At 50.8% G+C, this 26,275-nt stretch overlaps 1 protein-coding gene and 1 long non-coding RNA gene across 4 annotated transcripts in view; one reads left to right on the forward strand and one right to left on the reverse strand.

Moving 5' to 3' along the window:
* Nucleotides 1-26,275, reverse strand: part of ABCC8 (ATP binding cassette subfamily C member 8) — a 78,988-nt gene that overhangs the window by 14,744 nt on the left and 37,969 nt on the right. For 2 of the 3 annotated variants that reach the window (XM_070384041.1, XM_070384043.1), the window contains 13 exons: nt 22,835-22,875; nt 21,511-21,656; nt 19,129-19,234; nt 18,874-18,990; nt 18,401-18,476; nt 17,556-17,661; nt 8,594-8,629; nt 6,810-6,845; nt 5,993-6,091; nt 4,849-4,933; nt 3,818-3,898; nt 1,892-2,029; nt 271-396 (listed from right to left, as the gene is read on the reverse strand). In XM_070384041.1, coding sequence (XP_070240142.1) covers nt 271-396; nt 1,892-2,029; nt 3,818-3,898; nt 4,849-4,933; nt 5,993-6,091; nt 6,810-6,845; nt 8,594-8,629; nt 17,556-17,661; nt 18,401-18,476; nt 18,874-18,990; nt 19,129-19,234; nt 21,511-21,656; nt 22,835-22,875 — 1,193 coding nt within the window. The remainder of the gene's footprint in view (nt 1-270; nt 397-1,891; nt 2,030-3,817; nt 3,899-4,848; nt 4,934-5,992; nt 6,092-6,809; nt 6,846-8,593; nt 8,630-17,555; nt 17,662-18,400; nt 18,477-18,873; nt 18,991-19,128; nt 19,235-21,510; nt 21,657-22,834; nt 22,876-26,275) is intronic. The other variant, XM_070384042.1, reaches the window with a different exon arrangement.
* LOC138991010 (uncharacterized) lies at nt 3,555-25,622 on the forward strand. Its single transcript, XR_011467048.1, has 3 exons — nt 3,555-11,313; nt 21,256-24,409; nt 25,455-25,622. It is a non-coding gene; the product is annotated as an uncharacterized lncRNA (long non-coding RNA).

Consider the following 26,275-nt stretch of genomic DNA (forward strand, 5'->3'; position numbering starts at 1 on the left):
TGAGTTGGTTATCTGAAGCTTTGTAACTAAATGGTATCTGACTATTTCGGGACATGGGGAAGGCATTGGCCTGACTCTGCCTTGGGTAGCTGGCACAGGTACTGGCTGTCTAGTAGGAGCAATTTCATGCCCAGCGTCCACATCTGTCTTTTGTGTGTGTTTTGGGGGGCTTCCTAGGGCCAATGAGGGCAGGAAGGCCTTTATGAGTTCAGGTTCTAGCAGAATCTTATCCTCAGGGGCCAGGCTGCCTGGCCCCCAGGCTACACCCACCTTCTCCAGCTCTTGGTCCTGCCGGTTCATCAGGGTCTTCCAGTGCTCAAAGAGCTGGCACTCAGACCTCTGGAAGTCCTTGAGGGTGCCCTCCCTCTGGATGGTGCCGTCCTTCATTGCGATGATCTAAAAAGGCAGAAACAAACTCGGTGGGGGGCTGGCTGAGGCGGGGGAGTGGAGGTCATACTCCTGCCTGACCGAGGGGTCTGAGACGGATGTGCTCAGAGCACACATCCCTTCCCCACCACAAATGGCTCCCGCTCACCCACTGCCCTCAGCAGGACACTCCAGGATTTAGAATCTGGTACATCTCAGGGGTAGTTCTCAATGGTTGCCCCGTGGTTGATAGGAGGGTTTGCAGAGCAAATTAGTGCATCCTGGTCAAGTTGTCTGGTTATCCCCAAGGACTCCAGCAATGACAGCTGTTTGCATGCACTTAGTGGGCTAACAGCTCATTACCCTTAACTCCTCCTCACATCAGGCCTGTCAGGTTCCACCAGTGTTTGGCAAAGCACCTGTTGGTCTAAATGTGGGAGGCCCCTTTGAGATCAATAAAATGTATTTTATTTGAAACAGTCAATGCTTTATACTCACGTAGACCCATCATTAATTCAGAAACCCAACCTGCTCTTCTCACTCCCACTCACCCTATGCTGGGGTTCAAGGGCTGATGCCCCAAAGTCCTGTTCACTTAAGGAACCAGGCACCTCTGTGTTGGCCTTCTTTGGACTAAGGACTGTCCTGAATTGTCTCACCAGGGTCACTGCAGAAACTCAGACACAAACTTGTACCTCCTCTAATAGCTATTTTTAAAATCTGGAATTTCCCCCCACCCCCTGCCCCCTACATTTTTTCTGTTTTAATAGCTTTTCTGAAAAGTCTGGATCTTTTTCCTTTTTATTCATAGTAGAGGGGAAGACCTTACTACATGTAGAAGGAAGACTTATTTGAGGGAAATTATCAGGGGCATTTAACACAGACCTGAAGCTTAGGAAGGGCCTCATTTTCACAGACAAATTTATGTACAAGTCAGGCAAGGCCCCAATTTCAAAAGTCACATGATTTCCAGTTTAAGAATTAAATGCTTTCCAATTATTTTAAAAATAACTACTGTCTTCATGTTGAGGAATATGGGGATTTAACTGATGTGATATTTCATTCTACTGATAACACTGACATTTCTATTACTACTGCCAATGTTTGTTTCCACATTTCCCATTTGATCCTAACTTGAATCTGACGCACTAGTGGGCAGGAAGATGCTCTCCTGTCCACATGGGCACTCCTCAAGGACAGGGGAATGAGTCATCAAAGTGGGTAGGAAATGGAAGTAGGAACTGAGTGTCTGCTTCTTTCTAGACTTCTTGGTGCTGACCTTGTGTGCACCCATGGGGCCCCTGGTCAGGATGCAGATGTCTGCAACTCTAGGTGACACCAAACACTTGGACTATGCCAGGTCTCCCTGATGGGCCAAGCCTGAGTGAAGCCATCCAGTGCTGCTCTCTTCTGCTCTGTGACCCTCAGCAATTGCTGCTCAGACATCTGATGGAGTCCTTTGAAGACACCCAACTGCCTCTCCCACCATAGCCCTCCACAGTTTGACCCGCTGCTGGCCCCTCACCCAGTCTGCATGTGGTAGGTACTGTAGCTTGTGGGTCACTAGGACCACTGTCCTCCTATCATCTCGGAGCAGCTCAAGGATCCCGGCCTGCATCAGATGGTCACTCAGATGGACATCGAGAGCTGAGAAGGGGTCGTCCTGGGTAGATGGGAGAAAACAGGGGCAAGCATGGGGGTGGGTAACAGTGGATGTAAAAACAGTGGATGTACATGCTGTGGTTTAGGACTGACACCACTTCACTGTGTAGCCTTGGACAGTGTACCTAACCTCTCTGGACCTCAGTTGCCTCATCTCAAAATGGGCTATCAGTCACTACTCTCAAACAGGTCTAATCACAAGCACTTCCTGACTCCTGAACCTCCAGTGACTCCCCATAGTCTATTACGTCCGAATTCCTTAGCACCCTAATCCAGACCCTTTCCCACCTGCTCAGTCTTCCTTTCCAACCTCACTTCCCATCTGTCTTGTAAAAGCTCCCTATGCTCTGATTTTCAGGGAATCTGCCATTCCAGGCCTTTGCCCAAGCTTTTCCCTTTGCCTGGAGTGCTGATCGGCCTTTTGTCTATCAGGTGAACTATTACTCATCCTTCAGCACTTCCCCTAAGCACCAGCTCTTCCTGTGTCCTTTCCTGATACCTGAGCCTAGTCTTTCCTCCCTCTGTCCCAGTGATACCCTGCAGGAAGTCAGATCTGATAGCTATTTGTCTAGCCTGGACCGTGGGGCCCTCAAGAACTGATATCCCCTGAGCCCGTGCCTAGTACAGAGTAGGAGCTTAAAAGTTAGCTGAAATAAATTAAAGTATCCACTTTATTCCTCTCTAACAAGGTTGTTTGAAGCTCACAAGGGATGATGAATAAGCTAGTACTTTGTAAAATGCTATGCCTGTGTCAGATGGTAACAAACACTGTGAACCTTTCCGTCATGCAGTGAGTTTAGTGGGGAGGTGGCGGGGTGGAGAATAAAGCCAGGATCAGAGAACTGAGAGTCCTTCTGCCAGCGGTCTGTCCCAATGGCTCGCTCTTTCCTTCTGTTTAACTGATTCACTCTTTAATACTCTCTTCTGTGAAGCCCTCCCTGATTACTCTTGTCCTCACAGTTGTCTCCCCGGACAAGGCCCTTCATAGCCTGTTACACAGTTTGGCTTTCAAGTGGGCTGTGGCTCTTGAGTATTGGTGAGCTCTGTTTCCCTAATTAGATTCTAAACCTCTGAAGCCAAGGGCTATGTCTTGGAATTCTTCAGTATCAACTAAGGCACACCACACAGAACTTGGCATGAAGGAGGATGGGTACAGCCAAGTTTTATCTCATGTTTGATTATTAGAGGTTACCTGGAGTGCTGTGTTAAGAAGGATTCTGAGGCCAAGTTCAGTTTTCATGGGAGAGAAAACTGAGATCATTAGCAATGTCTGCTCTGGGCCTGAAACAGGAAATGGCAACTCACTTTCCAGGTATTTGTGATTCTTATATTTGGGCTAAATGAGTATTAATAGGTTGGGGATGTGCTACAAAGCAGGGGCCTATAATTACTGCTCATCTCCCCTCGTGCCTACTGCAGAGCTGTGTGACGTCCACATTGATCAGTTGGACTAATGTTGTCTCAGTTTTTCCATCAATAAGATCAGTAGGGAGGGAGGGAGGTTGGGGGTGGTTCAGGATGGGGAACACATGTACACCCATGGCTCATTCATGTCAATGTATGGCAAAAACCACTACAGTATTGCAAAGTAATTAGCCTTCAATTAAAATAAATAAATAAATTAAAAAAAAAAAAAAAGATCAGTAGGTACTATCTCTGGCAGGAGAAGTTTGCTCCTGGAGAGGGATGTTGTTTGGTGATGGTGTGTGTGCGTGTGTGTCTGTCTGTCTGAGCCAAGGGGGCAGCCAGACACAAGGACCTCAAGGAAGTTGCTGGCTGGTGTACTCACCAAGAAGACGACGTTGGTGTGCTGGTAGAGGGCTCGGGCCACGCTGATTCGCTGGCGCTGACCACCGGACAGATTGATGCCCTGCCGCCGAAGGGGAGGAAAGGTCAGGCCCGCACAGCCCTTCAGCAGAGACTGTCCAGGCCCCTACTTGATGTGAGCTCTTTGGCTTCATTCACCTCTTTGCGCCCTCCTCATCTGGTAGAGAGGAGGAACTTGTACACGTTCACTGAATTCATTCAGAAGTGGGGAGAATGATCCCCAGGCCTTTAACAATTCATCATGTAGCTGCTAGGGACCATCTGACCCATGAAAACCAGGACAGAGGAAAGTGAAAGTCTGTCAATCAAGTCTGATTCTTTGCTACCCCATGGACTATACAGTCCATGGAATTCTCCAGGCCAGAATACTGGAGTGGGTAGCTATCTTCCCAACCCAGAGATCAAACCCAGGTCTCCTGCACTGCAGACAAGGGAAGCCCAAGAATACTGGTATAGGTAACCTATCCCTTCTCCAGTGGATCTTCCTGACCCAGGAATTGAACCAGGGTTTCCTGCATTGCAGGTGGACTCTTTATCAACTGAGCTATCAGGGAAGCCCTAGGATGAGGGGATTTAAATCACACACCAGGAGGACAGCCATGGGAGAATCCTATTCATCTAAGCTTATGGAGGAGGGACCCCACCTGAGGATGGAACAGGAAGAATAACCCTGAGCCCGGGGCAGTGCTGGGCAGGCTCTCAGTACATACTCGGGGTATCAGTAGAGAGGTCAAGTCCTCCCAGCCTGGGAAAGTGCTAAGCTGACCTCTGCACCCAGCAAGACTGGAAACTTGTCCAGGACAGCCACAAGCCCAGGGCTCAAGGAGATCATTTTGATCCCATGGCAGGCACTCTGCAGCCTTACCCCTCTTTCATTTCACATTCCCTGCTCTCCTTGAGAACGATCTCAGGGCGTGGTGATGGTGATGGGTGGGGAGCAGGGGAGGCCAAGGGTCCCAGCTTTGAGTAACTCCCCTGGAGGTTGCTACTAACCCGTTCCCCAATCTGGGTCTGGTCTCCATGGGGCAAGATGTCAATGTCTGGCTGTAGGGAGCAGGCTTCAATGACCATCTTGTACCTGCAGTGGGGTGGGGTGGGGACACAGCTGAGCAGCCTGGCCAGAGGTGGGCCTGAGCTTTTGCAGAGGGTCATTACCCTCCAGGCAGCTGTGCCAGGATGAGCGATGGCTTTAATGGGCCTCCTGATGGGTGTGAGCAAACACCACGTGAGCTCGAAAAGAGCTGAGGGCAGCACCTGACACCATCTTGGAGCAAGTTAAATATTTGAAGGATGAAATTGGATGGGAGCAAATAGCCATGTAAGTGACAAGAGAGGGCCTGTGGCCCCTGTACGGTGGGGAAAGCTAGAGCCAGAGCCCACGCTTGGGGCACTGCCAGGGAAAAATCACTGCTGGTTTGTTGAGGCAGTAAATGATGATGGCCGTTCAAATATTTGCCCAGCCTACTCCCCTCACACTTCCCTGGTCAGCTCTCAGTCTGAGTGGGTGCTAGCCAGAGTGCATGGAGGCATCAGAGTGTCTTGGTGACAGGTACTTGGGCGTTAGAAGATGGATTCGAAACCCATTTCTGTCACTTCCTGGCTGGGTGGTCTTGGGCAATTTACCTAACCGTCCTGAGTCTTGGTTTCCTCATCTATAAAATGGGGATAATAATAGTACCTGCCTACTGGGATTGGTGTGAGCATTAGAAGAAATCATGAATAACAAGAGCCTCTGGAAAGAGGTCCATGGATGTCAGTGGTCATTAGCCCTGGAGGGATCTGTGTGTGAGCTGCAGAGCTGGGGGCGGAGAATCATGAGAATGGAGAGGGCAGAGCGCTGGGGGAGCCTTTTCACCAACCTCAAGAGGGGGCACCAGTGTGCACACACCTCCCTCCCCTCCTACCCTCTCAACCATGGGAGCTGGACTGCCCCGACGTCCAGAACATCTGGATCATTTCCAGGTGGACCTTATGGAACAGGCTGGAATCCCGATCAGCAGGCTGGAGAGCAGGATGGCGGGGTGAGGGAGATGGATGGAGGAGCAGGCAGCTGGCTGTGCTTAGGGGCTGGGGAGGGAGACTAAAGCATGACCAATTTCTTCCCTCCCCCAGCTCCCTCCCTCTGGGAGGCTTTTACCGTTGCTTGTTGAAGGGACTCTCAAAGGTAATGTTCTCCTCCACGGTGGCATTTAGCAGCCACGGCTTCTGAGAAGCATAGGCCACTGGGCCTCTCTTCCTGGAAAAAGTAGGGCAGGACGAGAGGAGGCATTCTCAGGGGGTCACTGTCAGAGGTGGTTATCAAGCTGACGGATAAAACTGGGACTAGGGGGTGGGGGCGCCGCGAAGATGAGGAGGTGCAGTTGGCTGAAATCTGCTCTGCGTGTGGCTCCTGGTGGCCTCTCCATTCCCCAAGGCCTGAGGCAGGCTTGGGTGCTGGGCCTTAGCTGACTGGGGGATATGGGACCCCAACCCCTCCCTGCTCTCCACCCCTCCCTGTCCCACCTCTGCAGTCTGTTCCCCTTCCCAGGTCTGCTCAGAGCCTGGGAGAAGCCAACTAAGTGAATACTTGAACCCTGATCTCCTCCTTCCTTGCCTAGCCCTCAAACCACTCAACTTTGATGTTAGCAGCTAACTCTCCAAATGGAAATTTTAAAAAGAGCACTGTTAAGGAAATCATGTTTACTGTGGTATGGTTTCTGAAGACAAAGAAAGAAAAAAAGGAAAAAGAAAAGGAGAAGATGACCACAGGGATAAAAACAATCTGGTGTGAAGGGCTTGATGCCTGGAAGCAGCAGTGGTCTCCCAGCCACCCTGTGAAGCAGAGCCCCCTCCCTGGCCTTCTCTGAGGCTGGGTTGGACCTGGGGAGCTGCCTTCCTGAACTCTGTGGCTCCTCAGGCCTCACAGCCCCTCTGAGGAAGTCTCTCCCAGGGGGCAGTGCTCGGGGTCACAGTACCTGACGTCAGCGTCGGCCACTGTCTCCCGCTCAGGGCTGCAGCAAGGAGGGAAAGACATACATTCAGGGTTCACCCACATGGACTGAGCACGCCATAGACATTCTCAGCTCCTTCAGACCCAGCATGAGGGCCTTGATGACCCCTGAGACGGAGTCTGCAGCCACAAATGCCACAGGTCCCCCTGGGGAGCCTCCACTGCCTGAATACAATCGGGGTGTGTGAAATTACAAGGGAGAGTGGAGTGAAGGCACGTTGGGTGTAGGCTCACGGTGGTGGGGGTCTTCCTACGTCAGGGGAGTCTGAGGCCCAACTCATGGGTCCTGCAGACCCAGCCTCTGAGCCAGGGCTCGGATGCACTGGCCGAGCTCATGGGCTGACACGGCTGCACAGACAGCTGGAGCAGGGAGTGCACTCTGACAGCAGCCAGCCCGGGTGGGACCATGGGTGCCTGCGAGTCTGGGGGTGGGAACCCACAGCTGATGCAACTCAGGGTGGCACTTGCAGGGCTGAGAAGCGCTCCAAGTGTGATTCCCAGAAGACAACCGTGGAGCCTAGGAGATTCACTCAGAGGGACAGGGTCAGCTGTGGTGGCCATGTGGCCTGGACGGACCCCAGCTGCTCCGGTGTCAAATATTCTGCCCTGTTGCTCTCGTCCACATGTTCACACTTGTCACATACCGTGAGGTCTGCTTTTTGGCTCAAGAGTTACGGTCACTATGGCTAGAGAGGCTGGGCTGTCATCAGGCCCTGGCACTTGGTGACAAGGTGGGAGAAACGGCAGAGAAAATGTGGGGTTGTGAAACCTCTGTGGAGTTGGGGAGTGAAGGCCAGACACTTACACTGATTTACAAGGTCAAGTCAACCTTCCCAGTCCTGACTTCCCACCTCCTCCAGTGTGTCTCGATTGTCTTGAAAGAAGTGTGCTTAGGGAGGGTTTTGAAGGTCTTGCAGCCACATTAATCTATTTCACTTGGATGTTTTAGACAACCAGAACATAAAGCACATAGAACATAAAGCAACAGGCTGAATTTCCTGTCTGGCCTCGGGGATAACCACCTCCTCTCCTTATAGCTTTGTTTCTCAACTATTTTTTGGATCACCACAGGGCCATTTTAGACGTATTTTTTCTAATTGTCCTTTCCCTGCCGCATTTATTTTCCAATTCAGTGGGTTTAAAAAAAAAATTATATTCACAAGTTTGTGCAGCCACCACTGCTGTCTAAATCCACAACATCTTCATCACCCCTGAAAGAAGCCATACCCATTAGCAGTCATCACCTTCCTCCCTTCCCACTAATCCGCTTTCTGACTCTATCCTCTATGAAATTTTAAAACCACAGATCTACTGTATGTCTGCTTATATACTGTGGCCCTTTGGAGAGCCACAAAACATTGGAATATCTAAGTTTTTCCTCTCCAGTACCAGATTTTTCCCTCTTTGAGAATGCATGCCTCACGTGTTATAGGGCTTCATGTCTCTAAGTGTATGTGGACTATACAGCCCTGAATCTATCCTTAGCACCCCTCCCCGCCCCACACACCCTGCCTAGCCCCTCCCTCCCCATTTTTTTTAAACTACTTTCCTCCCCTGTATTCCCTCTTCTTCCTTTTTTAAAATTGGTCACATGGCGTGGCATTTGGGATCTTCGTTCCCTGATCAGGGGTTGAACCTATGTTGCTTGCAGTGGAAGCGTGGAGTCTTAACCACTGAACCACCAGGGAATCCCCCCAAGCTCCTTCCCTTTATTGGGGACCCACTTCCAACCCAGTCCCAAGGCTGTACCTGGGGTCTTCTCCCGTCTCGCTGTCAGGAAGGCTGCTGGGGCACAAATGGGAAAAAACACCACCAGTTACTTCTCCCCTGCCCACTGCCTTTATTTAGATCACATTGTGTCTTTGGGGAGAAGCAACCTCCACAATCCCCACCCCTCCCACCCATCCCCAGTGTCCCCAAGTGGCTTCTCAACGTCTGTCCCTCCCACAGGCCCTGGATGGGCGTCCTCCAAGCAGCAAGGGCTTCATCAGTGCCCCTGGCACCACTCTCAGCAGCAGCGAGGCTGGCTTGGTGTCAGGACGGGCTTTTAGTTGGGAAAACTAAAGCTCAGAGAGGGAAAGTGACTTTCCCAAGGTCATAATCATTTCATACAGTGTTTTCAAACTGTGGATTGGGACCCAATATAGGGTCCGAAATAAGTAAACTACAACTGCGCTAAAACAAACCAACATACAATTCCCCCACCCCAAAACCAGTTTGTACCACATGTGGTCAAGATGTGTATTCTTTGTGTAAAATTTTTTCTCGCCTATCAGTGCATAAATGTAGCAGACTGTGGTATAAAATGCATCTCATACTGTGAATTATAGTAAAAATTTTTTTTTGAAAAACACTGTGAAGTGACCTGAATTTTGGTGCCAACTTTGCTAGTGCTCTTTCTCTTGCCCCAGGCCACCTTCCAACCTTCCAGAAGCAACCTTCTGCCAATGAAGTGTGTACATCTGACATGCACATTTGGGGAAAATCAATCTGTTCTGTTTTCATGCAGATATTACTTTAATAAAACCAGCTAACATTTATTATAATCTTGACAAGCACAGTGATAAGCATTGCAATCAGTTCAGTTCAGTTGCTCAGTCGTGTCTAACTCTTTGTGACCCCATAGACTGCAGGACACCAGGCTTCCCTGGCCTTCACTATCTACCGGAGTTTAGCACTGCAATACTATTATCTATTTTAAAGTTCAAAAAAACCATATGGAAGAGGTCTCTTTATGGACAAGGAAAGTCTCTTTAAAGACAAGGAGATTTTTGAGAGTCTAAGTAACTTGTCCAAAGTCACACATCCAGCAAATAGCAGAGGAAATAGATTTGTCTGATTCCAAAGCTCCATGCTCTTAATGACTATGTTATATTGCCTCACTATGACTACCCAGGCCATAGCTCTGATAAATTTCTTGCAAGGAAAATCAGGATGGATAGAAACAGGGATGGGAAGAAGACAGATGAAATTCTCTTCTGTCCTCTGCTGAGGGGCAGAACTTAATTGAGACCTTGATGGGTATATAATCACCAACTCCCTATGATCTTATTCTTTGATCTTTATTAGTTTCACTTCATTCTCTCAACTCAACCTAACTCGTATTGCTTAATCATCAGATTGCTGTGATTTATGGACAAGCTGGTAACATAAAACAGATAAAAAACCCAAGCTTCCAAATTCTAACTCTGCGTCCACAGCCCAGAGAAGCTTATCTCTGCAGTCTTCTGCTTTGACTGCTTCCAGAGTTGCAAAGGCTGTTGTTTATCCGGAGGGAAGCACATCTGTGGCCTCCCCAAGGACCCCGGGACACAGGGTGCTCCTTCGGCTCTAACTCAGTTTGCATCATTATCTGGGCTGCTCAATTAGCCCTTATAATGGACTACTTTCCCCTCTAATAAGTCCCTGTGTAAGTCGTTTATCCCCAGTGGGATTTTAAGGCAGGAAGAGCATCTTTTTTAGCCCCCACAGGGCTTAGCATATGGGAGATCTGTTATAAATGGAGGTTGATAACAGACATCTTTAATTATTTGGGAGGAAGGAAGGGAGGGGGGCTGGCACTCAACGTGAGGCATTGTGTGCAGTTGTTTGTATCCATGGTTTCATCCTCACAACTCTATAAAGAGGTTTTCTATCTTACAGAAAAACCAAGGCTTAGAGTTTGCCTGATGTACCCAAAGGTCAGAGCTAGGGAGAAGGGAGCCTGTGGTGTGAATCCAGGTTCATCGTCTCCTCTTTCCAGCATAGTTCCAGACTTTCTAGAATGAGCCTCCTTGTTGTATATGTATTTCTTAATCTGAAAGGTAAAGAAGGGTACACATGGCATGCGCTTCCTCCCATTGATTGCTGGGCTATTAAGGGAGTGTTCCTCCTCTGCCTGCACTTTTGGGACCAAACACTGAGCTAAGAAGATTATCTCTCCAGTTCTCTGACCCACCTCCTTCTCTGCAGCCAGCTGGGAGCTGGGTCCCTGAGTGCACACCAACCTGAAACATGGCCCAGAGCCTGCCCTCAAATGGCTCATGGACTGGCAGAGTGAATCCCACACATACAGAAGTCAGAAAGCTATAGAGGCCAAAAGAAAAGTAGGAGCAAGAAAGTGCTATAGAACTTTGGGAGAAAAGTATACAAACACATATGCAAATATGCAGAAAAAAGACTGGAAACTTCTGGGTGGTGGATATTGTATGTGTTCATATTAGGTGGTTTTTGCCCTCTTTACACTTGCTTCTTTTCTTATTCAATGCACATTCTTTTAGAATCAGAGAAAACTATACTTTTTTAAAAGATTTTTTTTTTTGATGTGGGCTATTTTAAAGTCTTTTTTTGAATTTGTTACAATATTGCTTCTGTTTTATGTTTTGGCTTTTTGGCTGCGAGGCATGTGAGATCTTAGCTTCCTGACCAAGGATCAAAAGACCAAGGACCCCCTGCATTGGAAGGCAAAGTGTTAACTACTGGACCACCAGGTAAGTCCAAATGTATATTTACAAGTAGTTTGGAGGAGGAAGAAATCTGAGAAAGTGAGGATGGGCTCATAGAAGTTACAGGTGAATGGAACCTCAAAGAGAGAAGGATTGAGACTGGGAGTGGAAGGAGGGAATTCCGGGCTGGAGGAGGAGCTAGCACAAGTGCAGGCAGTGAGAGAAGCGGAAGGAACATGGGCTGGAAAGTCCGTATCTGAGGGGCTTCTCTACTCACTGGTTGTGAAATCTTAGGCAAGTCCCTTTACTTAGGTAGCCTTGTTTCCTTACCTATAAAATTGAGGTCATGGTAGGAACCTCACCGTGACACTGGGAGAATGTATTAACAACACAGCTCAGAGTTGGTTGGAGGGAAAGATGAGGATGGGGTTTGAGAATGAGGGATGGAGTAGGGGCGTGGGGAGACCATCCTTTCAGCTCAGTGTTTGGTTTCAAAGGTGCAGACAGAGGAGGAATCCAAAGGCCCCAACACTCATCTAAGACCCCCAACAATAAACACAGAGGAAAGCTGTGGGGACTGAGGTTGGAAGGGCAAATTAGGACTTACAGGTCTCCACGGTCCGTACATCCCGCCCCAGAGATACTTATTGCTGCTCTGAAATGTAACCTTTCACCCACAGTGCCCTTTCCAATTGAGGTCACTGGGTCCCAATGCCAAATCTCTGAGGGAGGAAAGGGTTTTTGCTATTGTTCAGATGAGGAAACTACGGCTCAGACCAGTGAAATAACCTGCTCAACGTCACACAGCTATTGAGAGGCAGAGTGAGAACGACAGCCAGAGATCATCCCGTTCTCAAGGCAGGCTTGTCACGTTCACACAGCGCCCCTTCTGTCTGCCCACCATCTCTCCACAACTGCCAAGGAAGCCTGGGGTGTCCTTGAGCTCCTGACCTAACTCCCCAAAGGCTCCAGGGACTGTATTAACAGATGGATCACAAGGCTATGCTGAGAGGAGCCTATTTTTTTTTGCATTTGGCCACACTCTGCAGCATGCGGGATCTTAAGTTCCCTGACCAGGGATTGAACCCACACCCCCTGTATTGGAAGACAGAGTCTTAACCATTGGACCACCAGGGAAATCTAAGAGGAGCTGTTTTTCACCCCTGGGGAATCAGGCGTCTCAGGAAGCAGCCTTCACACCCAACCACCACAAGGCAGCAATGTTCTGAGAGTGTCTGAGAGAAAGCAGGGCCTGGGCCCACACCCTAGCGGGTGGCAGGAGCAGCAGGGAGCTCCAGTGAGGCCAGTTTGCAGTTCCTGGTGGGGAGCTGGGCTCTTTCTCCCACTCCTAAGTTTTTCTCGGATCCCTGCTTCCTGCTGGCTCCCGGGGGACATCTAAAATCAATCTACTGTGGACACTAATGGTTCTCTTTTTTTATTTCCAAGGAAAGAACTTCACTAGAGTATATCTGCTAATTTTGACCGCTTATCAGAATGTTTTTCTCTTAATGATCAAGGAAAGAGTGCAAATTCCAGGTTAATGGTGCATCAGAGCACAGAGCTGGGCTGGGGCAGGCGAGTATCATTAGAGAGAATTTTGAAAGCTGCACAGTTTTCCCAGAGACCTGGAGCCCAGCAGCTGATGTGTGGGATCTTCTCAGTGCAGCCACAGTAATTCTTCAGCCTGGAATTCAGGGCATTACCCTGGACTCCGGGTCCCCCACAGGCTTCTGTCCACCTAAGACTGGTGAGCCCCCTGAGGGTGGGGCCAGGTCTTCTCCTTTGTAGCTTACACAGAGTGGCTCACAAAATACATATCCCGTGTGGGCACCGCATTGGAATAACCCTCCAGCCCCACCTCCAAGGAGCCCAGTGTCCTGGGGGAGACAGACACACAAGCATGCGATATGAGGCCACACAAAGAGGATTTGTACATTCTAAATGTTGGTGGAAAAGTTGGGTGGTAGAATTATGGGTGAGGGAAACAGCCTGGGCCAAGGTGTGTGGGAAGGAGAGAGACATAAAGACGTATTTAATGGCAGTCTCCTAAAGGTCATAAACTGTTCCCAGTTCATTCATTTAGCAAAGGCACTGTAGATACAGAGAGACAAATAAGATATGATCTTTGTCCCCAGGGAGCTCACTGCAGTCTCTCCTGGGAGACAGGCTGGGGTATAATTAAAGAGCAATAGGGGAATTTTTTTCCTGGCATAGAAGTACATTGTCAAAGAATAATATTTACACTAATATTTATAGGGCACTCGGTATGTGCCAGGTTAAGCCTCACATTAACTCCGTGGGTAATAAGGGGAAACTGGTGCAGAAGGGTCACAGAATTTTCCAGAGGATGGAGTCCAGATCTGAACTCGGGCAGCCTGCCTCCTGAACTTCTGATCCTATGTGCTCAGCAGTACTGCTCATCTTGTTCAGGGAAGGAATAAATGAATGGTGCACACACAAACCTGTATCCCAGAGCATTCTCTGTTGTGTGCCTCCTATTCCCCCAAATCTCTGCCTTGGGCCTCCTGGGACTCTTTCTGGCTGCCTGGTTACCAGGTCTCAGCCCTGGTATGGATTAAAAAATATATGGGAGCAACCTGGCATCGCCCTCACCTCTGGCTGCAAACAGGCAGGCCCTCGGGAGGGGCTGCTGGGTCAAACGCTATTTTGCTCTTGGTTCATTTTGCAAGTGCATCATCTCCCTGCAGACCTGGCGCCCAAGGTCTGAGGCATGGAGCTCCTGCAAGTAACGTAGAAGGGCCCTCAACAAACAGCCCGTACACTTAACTCACTGCCCAGCGTAGGTGGGCCAGGCAGAGCTGTGTACAAGCCAGGATTCTGAGAGCAGATGAAGCCAATGAGCCATGTCCGGCCAGCCTACTCCTTCCAGTTACTGTAATGAGCTCGGGGCTGGTCTCCCTTCCTGTGGCCTCTCTCTCTCCCATCCCTCATCCTGTATCATCAGTACCTTTCTTCTACAGCCTTCAGACTAAATCTTATTTCCTGGGCCTGGCACACAGGGTATCTGACCTCAGCTCAGCCTACATTTCAGTTCTGACCTTCACCAGCGCCCCTCACACCCACTGCTCCGGGCACCAGAACCACATCCTCTCACATCAGCATGCCTTTGCCCACCCTGATACTCCTGCCTGGAACATCTTCCCCTCCCACCCCTGCTTCTTCCATCTGATGAAGCCACAAGGGTCCCTCAAAACTCAGATACCATGTCCACATGAGTCTTTCCCCCTTGACCTCAGAGTTCACTCTTCCTCTGTGCTTGATGGTGGCACGAGGTGGCACCATGGCACTGGATATCTGTTCCCCTCCTTTGGAAGCAGGGCCACGTCTTCATGATCTTTGCATTCCTATTGCTGTGCCTGAGGTCTGGCGTATAGCAGGCACTCGATAAATATGTGGCGAGTAAATACACCAATGCAGAGAAACCAGAGCACAAGCTGAGTCATGAATGAATTCTCACAGCTTCTCAGGGTGGGCTGCAGGCTACCCTGATGTGCTCGCTATGCTTGGGAGGGAAACTGCCACAAAGCAGCTTCAGGAGACATGAGATCCTCCCTGAGCCTCAAACAGAACCAGGATGTAGGGCCCAAGCTGCCTGTTGAGGAGAGTGAGTGTTCATGCAGACAGAGCTGTGAGCAGCGATGTGGTGGTTCTGCTGGGGTCGGGGGGCAGGGTATCACAGCCATAGCGGCTGCTGGCCTTGAACGTCAGGCTGGCTGTTTCTTCATGTTGATCTCCAGCCCCTTCTCTCTCAGCACACAGTGGAAAGCACATGCACTTGAGCACTACTTAAGTGTACATTCCACTTCTGCCATTTAAGAGCTGGGTGGCTCAGGGCAACCTGCTTCACCTCAGTTTTCTCATCTGTTAAATGGGGATAATGAGAACGCCTGCCTCATAGAATTTGGTGAAGACTGACCAAGACAATGAAGTAAATAAAGTGCCTTACACAGTAATCTTGCACACAAGAGCCGCTCCAACTCCCTGGAGAGGACCCTGAACCCCCTGGGGCTGGTGCAGATTTTCTCATCTGTTAAATGGGGATAATGAGAACGCCTGCCTCATAGAGTTTGGTGAAGAGTGACCAAGACAATGAAGTAAATAAAGTACCTTACACAGTAATCTTGCACAAAAGAGCTGCTCTAACTCCCTGGAGAGACCCCCTGGGGCTGGGGCAGAGGCTTCCAAAGAGAAAGGAGGAGCAGTCAGACCCTGAGAGCTTGGAGAGGAGGTGGGAGCTGAGGCTGAGGCCTCTGCAGAGGACAGAGAGGTCTGATGCTGGTGTGAAAGGGCACGCGAGGGTGAGCAGGGTGGGGAGGAGATGAAGGAAGTGGGACAAAGGGGACAGGCTCAGAGAGGGCTGAGCCAGATGCAGAAATGGGAATCCAGGAGTGACCCCAGTCTCTGAGCAGTGTAATCCCATCCAGGAAATCCCACCCTGCCCTGAGAGGATCCAGCTTGCCCTCTACATGGAAATTGGAGAATAATCTCTGGAGCTAAGACCCAAGGCACCCCAGCCCAAGGCAGCAGGCAGGCTTGAGGGAAAGAGTCCAGGCTTGGGACTCTGGTCCACATGCTGAGCATGTCACCCCACCTCGCTGTCCTCAGTTCCTACTTCTGTGAAATGGGGTAATAGCACCCAGCCGGAGGATCCAATGAGCTCATGTGTGCAGTGCACCTAGCCAAGGGCCTGCGCAGAGCGGGTGCGCAGTGACTAGCAGTTGTTCTGTTCGGCTCACAGTTCACTGGGGTTTCCTGTCTTCCTGTCACAGATATACACAGGCAGCCAGTGGCAGGGCTCCTCCCTCCAAAGCCCTGAGAGGCAGTTGGCACCAGGCTCTGGCAATCCAATGCCTGGACCTTTCCAGTCAGGCTGTGTTGAGAAACACCTGAATAAGATGGGGAATGGAGGCAGAGACCCTGTGTCCCCAGACACACCACATTCCCAGTGGAATTAAGGTTCCTGAGTCTGAAGTTATAGGAAACCCAAGGAGCTCATTGCCAGCCCATAGCCCCGTTGAGGAAGGAAACTTGCCATTTGTTGGGTGCCCTGTTCAGGGGCATTTTGGAAAAGCAGGAGATGGGGGGCCTGTCCCAAGGCCTCTCTCTCTCCTCAGTCTGCTCTCAAGTTGGTGAAAAAACCTGACATCTTGAATGCTAATTTGCCCCTAGAAATGATTGCTAGGGAAAGTCTGTCCTCTGTTGAATTGGTCTCGACTTTTATTCCTTAAACCTTGATCATATCCCTCTTTCTCTTGGATACTTGGGGGCAGGGAGGTGTTGGGGGGCAGAGGGTGGTGGACTCCAACCCAGGTTACATGTTGACTGCAGTAGCCGTGTTCTGCCCAGGTTTCTGAACAGTTTTCCCACCCTCTTCATTTCTTGGCTCTTCTTTTCTTACTTTTAAAAAAGCTTTTATCATTTATGTATCTTTAATCAACTAGTTTCAAGTGCTTTGGGGAAATAGATAGCCATAAATAATAGATTCATGATTGACTCAGGCTGGGGTTCGGCTCTTTAATTGAGACAGTGATCTTTGCCCAGAATCCCACATTTGCCTGATTTATCTCTGGTTCCTTGAAATACACACTGACTGGTCTGTATCAGCTTTGCTGATAACCAAGCCAGAAACCAACGTTCATGTTATGGATCCCCGCAGTGGGGGGCAGTGCAGCCGAGTGAACGTGGAGTTTGGAGTCAAACAGAACTGAGTTTGAATTCCAGCTTTGCCACTAATTGGGTAGGTGAATTAGGGCAAATCGTTTGGCCCTTCTGTCCAAAATGAGATCTGTTAACAGTACTCACCTTGCTGGTTTTCGTAAGAATTAAATGAAATAGTGTGTGCAGAGGACTTGGCAAAGTACCTGGCACATAGTGAAAGTGTTAGTCACTCAGTCGTGTCCGACTCTTTGTGACCCCAGGGACTGTAGCCCGCCAAGCTCCTCTGTCCATGGGATTTCCCAGGCAAGAATACTGGAGTGGGTTGCCATTTCCTTCTCCAGGGGATCTTCCCGACCCAGGGATCGAACCCAGGTGCCTGCATTGCAGGCAGATTCTTTGCCATCTGAGCCAGCAGGGAAGTCCTTGGCACATAGTGAGGGCTAATGCTAATGATGGTAACGAGAGTAACAAGTAACTGGTTTCACCGAGCGCTCATGGAACACACTCAATACACGCATGACGCACCCTGCACTGAGAACGGCTGCGAGGAGGGCTGCCCACCTGCCGCTGCCTTTCCACTGACTGAGCCCGGAAGGTGCACACAGTACCTGTTCCAGAAGACGGCCCCCGAGAGCTTCTGCATCTCCCCCAGGGTGGCGAGGAGGAGCGAGGACTTGCCGCAGCCCACCTGCCCCACGATCATGGTCAGCTGACCTGCAGGGAGGGAGGGCAGCAGGGGGAGCGGAGGCCAGAGAGAGTCTGAACAACTACCACCCAGACAGACAGGCAGCAACCCAACTCTAGGGCCCCCATCTGCTCTTCTCCTGTCTAGAATCCCCAGGGAGCCCTTTCCTCCTTTGAGCCTTTCCTTCTGGAAACCCACACCCTATCTCTGGCTCCCCATGTTCTTCTACTACTAATTCCCTGCCCTTTCCTGAGGGCCTACGTCTCTCTCCAGTGCTCTCCAGTGTGAGCTCAGTGCCTCTTGGTCCCCACAAAGGCCACCCTATCCTTCTCCTTCCCATGCTTTGCTCAAGCTGCTGCTTCTGCCCAACTGTCTACCCTGCTCACGGCCTGAAGGACCCTGCTCATTCTCGGAGTCCCCAGCTCTTTCACAATGCTTTCCCTGGCTACTGGGGATCACTTTTCCTTTTGTGAAGCACCCACTCTGTCTGCAACAGGTGGTTTGACATCAAGACCCCGCTGTCCTGCCCTGTCCTTGCTGCTGCTCTCCCACCAAGCACCTGGACTCCCCGAGGAAGGAGCCCAGCCCCTCTCTAGCCTTCGTACCCCAGAGCACCCACCAAGAGTGCACATACAGCAGCTGCTCAATTGGTCCTGATTTTTCTTTTTCTCTCCTCGTCATTCAGTGGAACATGGGGAGGGGGCACTTCAGACATGATTCTGAGGGGGACACCCCTAGACCATGATGGAGGTGTGAGCTGGGTCATACCTCGGGGGATGCGGATGGTGATGTTGGACAGTGTGGGGATTCCATCGGGTGTCCACGTGAAGAAGCCTCCAATGATCTTCATTAGGGGCACCCCACCGACCAGAAGAGAACAGAAAGGCAGCTGAGTTTGGTGTGAATAGTCTTGCCTCCCCTCCCCCATGAAAGCAAAAAAAAAACAAAACACACACTGATTCCAGTCCACCTCCAAGGCAGGGGAGTTGGAGCATGGCCTTCTCATGCAGACCTCTACCTGAGGCACCCTCCCCAGAGGATGGCCACAGGTGCCCCCACTTGGTGGAGATTGAAGCACTGGCCCTGGTCTCAGGGCTCCTATGGACACTACAGGCAGGCAGGGTGACCTCCATCCAGGGCAGAGGGCTCAGGACCCAGGTGTCTGGTCCTTCAGACATTGTGCTCCCTTGTGGAGATGGTGCTGGGTGGCCAGGCATGGAGGTGTAGGGTCTAGGACTCACCTGGACACAGCAGTTGTCAGCATCCCCATCTGTGCCAGGGGCCAGGCTCTGCAGTGGGTTCGTGAGGCCCCGACAATCCTCCCGGGCTGGACGCTTGCGGTTCACAACCTTGAGGGGCTGGAGTTTATTAGAGGAGGTGAGGGCCCAGGGGCTGGGAGCTGTGCAAGGAAGCTGAGGCAGGACAACAGCAGGGCTCGAGCTGCAGGCGTTAGAGAAATACACCGGGGTTGGGGTGCAGGGCAGGGGGGCACTCACCACCGTCTGGTACTTGCTGGCTTGGCCCTGGGGCGCGGGTTCTCGCGGAGCACACTGCTCCTCACGGATCTCTGCGCTGGACAGGAACTCGCTGAGCTTTTGCACGCTGCAGAGGAAGCGCAGACACCCCTCACCCTGCCGGGGGGGCAGAGAGGAGGGGAGAGGGAGGAGGGCGAGGCCTGAGAGAGCAGTTCTGAGAAGACTTCAGGTTCCAGCTGTGGCCCCCACAAAGCCCACACAGGAAGGGACAGACCAGGGCCATTCTGTGGGGGCAATAGGAGTTACTAGGGTTATTAGTGTTGACTAGTCAGCTGGAGTAGGTTAGGGCATGGATTAGGAGGGACTGACTAGTTTTAGGGTTAGTTTAAAGTTAGTTGGTTAGTCTGGTTATTAGACCGAAGGATAGTTGGTGTTGGGGTTTATGGGAGTTCTGATAGGTTAGTTAGGATTAGGATTGGCTATTAACCATTGAGTTGGGGCTTCCCTGGTGGCTCAGACAGTAAAGAATCTGCTTGCAATGCAAGAAACCCATGTTCAATCCTGGGATCAGGAAGATCCACTGGAGAAGGGAATGGCTAACCACTCCAGTACCCTTTCCTGGAGAATTCCATGGACAGAGGAGCCTGGCAGGCTACAGACCATGGGGTCACAAAGAGTCAGACATGACATGACATCACTACTAACTACACAGTGGACACTGTTAAATGGTTTATAAGCACATAATTGAATCCCCATTAAATAATTTGATCTTGCTGGGGGAGGTGTGGAAGAAGTATTATTCCCAACTCAAGGAGGAAAAGGCTATTCTCCACCCCAAGCATTTCCTTATGAACTCAGAGGAGGTTCCAGAATCTTCACTTGATTCATTCTCTCTTATCCCTAGGGGTGGGCAAGGTGTCTGGGGAATCTTGAGAATTGTTCATACAATCCCACCTTTTGCTAAAATTTCCAACAGCCTGGGGCCACCCCACCCCTATCTCTGTTCTGAGCACACAGTCTCTCCCCATACAAGGAGCAGACTGCCAGCCTCTGCCTGCTTCTCCTTCTGTCCCCATTCCAACACAGCTTGGTGGGGTGGTGCGGGGGCAAGGAGTGGGAGATGGAGCTGACTTAGGGTAAAGCTTCAGGCTGTGTTATGTTCCCACTTTCAGCCCAGAGTCTGGTCTCCTTCTTTAAAAAGGCTGTAGCTATCCTGAGGTGAGATGAGGAGTATTTATATAGAAATGCTTCTGGGTCAGGCAAGAGATTCCCCATAGCTGTAACACCTCTGAATATATGGGTTCTACACAGAATCATCGGCTGGGGTAGGGGTGGGGGAGGAGGGTTGATCATTAGTTGTTTCACAATGTCACTAAAAGTGAGTCAACACAGTTGATCCTGGAAATGGGAGCTAATCCCTTTCCAGCCAGCTACTCCCTAGTGAGATTCTCCTATGACCACAGCTCTGCTGTGTTATGCCCCTCCATCCTTGACCCTCTTTCCATCAGCTACTTCATTCCAACAGCCACCCCTCCTGCCAGCTGCCTCGGACCTGCCAGGGTTCAGGAGAGGGATGTCACTTCCCACAAGGCTGGAGGGGTTTGAGTACAGAGGACGTTTGTTCCTGTCTGGTCCCACTGGTGATAAGGAAGGACATAGCCAGCTCTCCCCAGAGGCACGCCTGCCCGTTGCTTTCACAAAGCTAGTTCAGCGGCTTCGGGAGATCTTCACACTCCAGCTGTGGCATTCCCCAGCTAGAGCCTCAGCCTTTTACCTCCAGGCTTTCACTCCCAAGAAGGTGATGCCTCTGGGAGAGTGGCAGAGTCACCACTGGGCTCTTGAGCCCTGAAGTGGGGCCTCCCAGAGTGCAGGCCAGTTAGAGACAGGGGGTGCAGGTGCTTGGGGAAAGCCTCTTCACCGACCGGGACTGTGAAGGTGCTGAGTCCCGTGGAGAGACCGCGGGTGTTCAGCTTGGGGAAGACAAGGATTTCAGGGATGCCTTCTAACATCTGCGGGGCTGTCATCATGTGGGAGAGGGATGATGTTCATTCTGAGTGGCTCTGGAAGGCAGAACTTGGAGCAATGGTTAGAATTTATGAGGATATACCAAGTTCGGCTCAAAGTCGATTTTTTTTTTTTTTTATGGAGTTGTCTTGAAGGTGACATTGAGTTCCCTCTCCTTGGAGGACATAAGAAATTTGGCTAGTCCTTCTCAGGGATGGTGTAGAGGGGAGCTACACATGGACTATGTCCCTCTGACCAACCACAACCAGCTTCAGCAAAGCCCACATCAACGGGCAGGCGTATCCCGGGACCAAACAGCTATGGTTGCTGTGGTCGCCAGAGCGAGCCTGGGCCCGACACATGAGCAGCCTGTCGCCCTGGCCGGACCCCTCCTCTCACCTGACCAGAGCCTTGACGGTGGACCGGACCACGCTGGACAGCAGGAACAGCGGTGTGACCAGGATGTGGAAGAGGGAGAGGGAGGCGAAGGCCACTGAGGGGGAGAAGTCGGCCTCTCTGAAGAAGCTGACGTGGCCCACGAAGGTCTGTGGACAGAGGCACAAATGAGACAGAGCAGAGCGGGATTCAGGGCACGGGCCCCTCCCACACTGGCGGGCCTCAGTCTCCGGGGAAGGAAACCAGAAGCGGGGAGCAAGGGATCCAGGGGAACTTCTGGTTGGAGATGCTGTCATCCTCAGAGTCATCTCATGGAACCATCCCTCCTGGCCCTGCCTCCTTCATTCCAGGAACACCAGGAGCCCTCAGGTTAGGTCAGCTCTGCCCACTCTCAGACAACAGTCCTCAGCCGGAAAATGTAAACATGCTATTTACAAAACCACCTCCTCAGCTGTGCCCCCCAGCCTCCGGCTACCTGGCTTGGCTCGGTAGCCTCTGTTACCCACAGTTCCCCAAGAGCCAGGCCGGGAACCAGCCCAATAAGTCATGTTGAAAGTGAATTCCCAAGCGTGACTGACAGGCTGTGAACTTGACACAGTTCAGGGACTCCGGCCCCGGGGGAAAGAAATGCATCTCTTTAAAGAACTGCAGCAGTCACAGAAGTCAAGGATGGGAGTCCTGAGAGAAGGGGCTGTGGGCGTGTGGCCTTTTTGGAGGGGTGTGCTGCTGGCCCCCACTACTCAGCTCCCACACAGCTTTGGCCAAAATTGCTTTAGAAAACCACCACTGTGATATTTAATGACACAGAGAATTGTTCATGTCATAGTCTTAAATTTTAAAAAGGTTGCAAAACTGCGTGTGAAGCACAATCCTATTTTTGTAAAAATGCTGTATTCTGTGACTCAAGAAAAGACTGGAAAGAAACACATTGAAGTTGTTGCCAGTGGGATTATGGGTGAATTAAGTTCTCTTTGCCTTTTCCCTTCTGAATTCCCCAACGTTTCTACAAAAACGTGTCTCACTTTTATAATGAAGAAGTTTGATGGCACTTTTTAAAAGAAAGTTTAATTGATCTCGAGACTAAGCATCAGGTCTTCCAGGCTGGGAGGCAGAGGTCTTGTCTGCCTGGATGGGGTGTGGAGAAGCGACCAGCTCCATATACAGACAGACTTGCCATCCGTGACCCTGTTCTCAGTGCCCCTGCTGAACCTAGCTCCTGAAGCCCCTGTACAGAAAGGCCAAACCCTGGGAATCTCTCACTCCAGAAATCCCCACTGCCCCCAACCAACCCCCCAAACAATGGGAGACAGAGAAAGGATCCACTTACGATGAGGACAGCTGCAATGGGGATGGCCGTGTTCATGAAAACTGCGGAGGAAGCACAGAGGGAGTTTAGCAGGATGAAGAAGACAGCTGGAGGTGAAGCTGCCCAGGCTGGACTGGAGGCAGGGCAGCCTCTGGGGTCCTTGCCCAGCCTGCAGGGTAGAGCTGGGACAGAAATCTTAGCCCTGTGGCACCTCCAGCTCCTTACCATGTGTCCTCAAGATGCTTATCCCCTGTCCTTGAGTCATAAAAGCCTCTAAAGAAAGGCTGAAATGCTCTTACTCTGCTCCATGTAGACAGTGTGAAGAAAGCCCTACAAGAAAATGGCAGGGGGAAGGATTGGAGAGTTGGCAGCCGGTGGTCAAACATGAGGTCAGCAGCATGTGTTTCTGGGGCCACCGAGTTGCTTCTCCTTCCTCTGTCTCTGGTCCCTGAATTTCCCTGGACTGAGGCTTACAGGATTCCTAATCTCCCAAGGCTCTTAGAACTTCCCTGGTGGCTCAGATGGTAAGGAATCTGCCTGCAATGTGAGAGACCTGGGTACAATCCCCGGGTCAGGAAGATCCCCTGGAGGAAGAAATGGCAACCCACTGCAGTATTCTTGCTTGGAGAATCCTCATGGACAAAGGAGCCTGATGGGCTACCGTCCACGGGGTCGCAAAGTGTCGGACACGACTGAGCAACTAACACTTTCACTCTTGCATGGCTCTTAGGAAGGGTTTCAAACTCATTCACACTGAGGTATTAGTGACTGAGGACAGCTCGAAGCAGGGACTGCCTTAGCTCTAAGGCTGGGAGTCCATGCATAGGTGGGGCAGTAGGTTTCCTGCAATGGAAGCCCCTTCTTTGTTCTGTCTACAGAGCAGTCCTCAGACTCTTCACAGGGACCCCAAAGAGCAAAGAGATCTGGACTTAAAGTCAGAGAAGGGTGGAGTCCTCATTTTTTCTAACCTGTGTAATCCTGGGCTGATCATTTACCTCCCTGGACCTCAGTTTCTTTCCCCTGAGTTTTGTTAACTTGTACCGACTTGTTCCCACACTCAGGCGCTCTCCTCGGTGAGAGCAGGTAATGTAGGGAAGGGACTCCATGAAGCCTTAGTGCTACCTAAGTACTACACCTCCTGGGCGGCTAGCTTAGCCCTGCTCCTCTGGACCAACCTGTGAGATGCCGGAGGCAGCCCTGACCCCTGGCCCAAACTTCCGGAGAGAGCACCCCTCCTGGAGTAAGAGATGCCCATTCTAGCTGCCACCATCCCACCACCTCCCCCTTCCTTCCTGAAGCCTCTTCTAGACCAGCCAAGAGTCTGGTTCTACAATTAGCCAGATGAAAGCAGAAGGGGCCAGGAGCCAGAGGCCAAGGGCTCAGCCTGTGCACATGGCCCCTGTTCAATGAATGGTGAAGCGTCTGACGCTGAAAAATTCCAGACGTTCAACACCATTCCAAGAAGCTGACTGTCTAGTTACTCCAAGAGTCCAGCACCAGCGAGAACATCCACTGTGTGTGTTGGAGATGCGGAACCCCAAGAGAGAGGAAGAACATGGTCCCTGCCCTCATGAGGCTCCCAGTCTGCGGAAGGAGGTAAGGAACTATGCTCCCAGGAGGCACCTTATAGGATGGGAGACAGCCCCTGTGGGGCTCTCAAGCAAATAGGAAAGACACTGTTCCCATCTTTGGGGAATTCCTGATCTATGGGCCCTGCCATTGGAGGGCTCCCTGTCTCATGGAGAAGATATGACTGGAGCCCTTGGGGCACTGCCAATCTCTTTGACCACAGGGCTTTTTATCAACACTAATATCATACATGACGGTGCTTTGACTGCTCTTCCTGGATGAAGGCTCCATGGTCTCCTGGTGCCCACCACAATGCCACAGCCCTCCCTCATGGCCCTCTTACACTGCAGGGGGCAGGATATAAGCAGTATTGGTTTTCCCACAGCACAGGGAACCCAGATCTGGCATACAGGACACAGCATGGCCATCACTGGCTGGGGAGAGGGAGGGAGAGGACGATGCCCATCAGGCCTGGGCCCTTGACCATCACCACACAGCTTGAAAGACAGGTAGCCTCACCCTCGGAGCCCTCAGGGCAGATGGCATCTTCTGTTCCTCTCCTGCCCATCCTGTCAACAGGAACTTGTGCACCCCACCCCTGCCCCAGGCCAAGACCCCTCCCACACATGCGGGGGCTCAACTCCCAGCTAAAGAACAGACCAGGAAGTTAGATTATAAACCGGTAGGACTCGCTCAGAAAGCAATCTGGTGCTTCGGAGCTAGAGCTGCACAGAAGTTCAGACCTTCTGATCCTGTAATCTCTCTCCTGGGAATTTATCCTGAATAATCACTCAAGAGAAGCACAAAGCTCTCAGTAAGACGGTGTTAGCCGCAGCACTATCTGTCACAGCAAAATGAAAACCGCAACCACAGCAAAGAAGCACTGAAACGAAGTAAACTGGAAACATCTAACGGGAGCGGCTGTTTTAGTAAACAATGGACGGCAACTCCAGGCAGACTTTACAGTCAGGAGACGTGTGATAATTGACATTTTGTTCTACTCCGTGTTTTCCTTGGTCGTGATTTTTTCATTTATATATTTTTTTCTATTTTATTGTCTTCATTCTTGTAGCTGCCTGAACTCCTTTGAGGAATGAGACGAGCTACACATAAATCTGAAAAGGAGCATTCCAAAGCTGATGCAGCAACACGGAGAACACAAGTGATATATAATTAACTTCTATCAGTTTTGGCTATTGTATGGAGATGCTAAAAATGAAAATGTTATTTTCCATTGTCCTCATTCTCTTTTGGAAGGATGGCCTTTTTACAGGGAGCTCTGGGTCACTTTCAGGGGTGGGGGTTGGGTGAATAGACTTGCCAGCTGCAAGATCAGCCCCTTAGGACTGGGGTGAACACAGCTGGAACTGGGGGTGTCAGTGCCGGAGACTGGGAGGTGTTAGCCGCAGGCGTGCTACAAGGTCTGGCTTCTCTCTGCACTCAGCAGACCCCCCTGTGCCTGGGATGAAGGTATGGTGGGGTGGGGTGGGAAGGGAGCTGGGCATCCCTTCAACTGGTCATGGCTTGAAGACCTGAGGCCTTGCCTCCATTTCCCTGAACCACATAAGGGCCTATAGGAGGAGTGGGAAGTAAGACCAAGAGTAGATTTCTCTCCAACTTTGGCATGGGGTAGGCTGACTCACTTTGATGTGATCTAGGAAAAAATTAAAAAAAGAAAAACATGACAGTGCTCAAACCTTGAACGTTGGGGAGCAGGAAATACTGTTAAATAACACGAAGTGAAAGCAGAAGATTACGAAACGAGGTGTGAGTGTGATGCTGTTATGGAAAAGTTTAGTTGTGTGTAGGCAGGCCTGAAAGGCCACCTTCAAAAGGGAAAGCCTTTCTGTAACAGCGCAGAGTTAAGGACAGATATTGTTTGAATAACCCCCT

The sequence above is a fragment of the Bos mutus genome, chromosome 15 (genome assembly GCF_027580195.1).
Source record: "Bos mutus isolate GX-2022 chromosome 15, NWIPB_WYAK_1.1, whole genome shotgun sequence".
Classification (NCBI taxonomy): Eukaryota; Metazoa; Chordata; class Mammalia; order Artiodactyla; family Bovidae; genus Bos; species Bos mutus.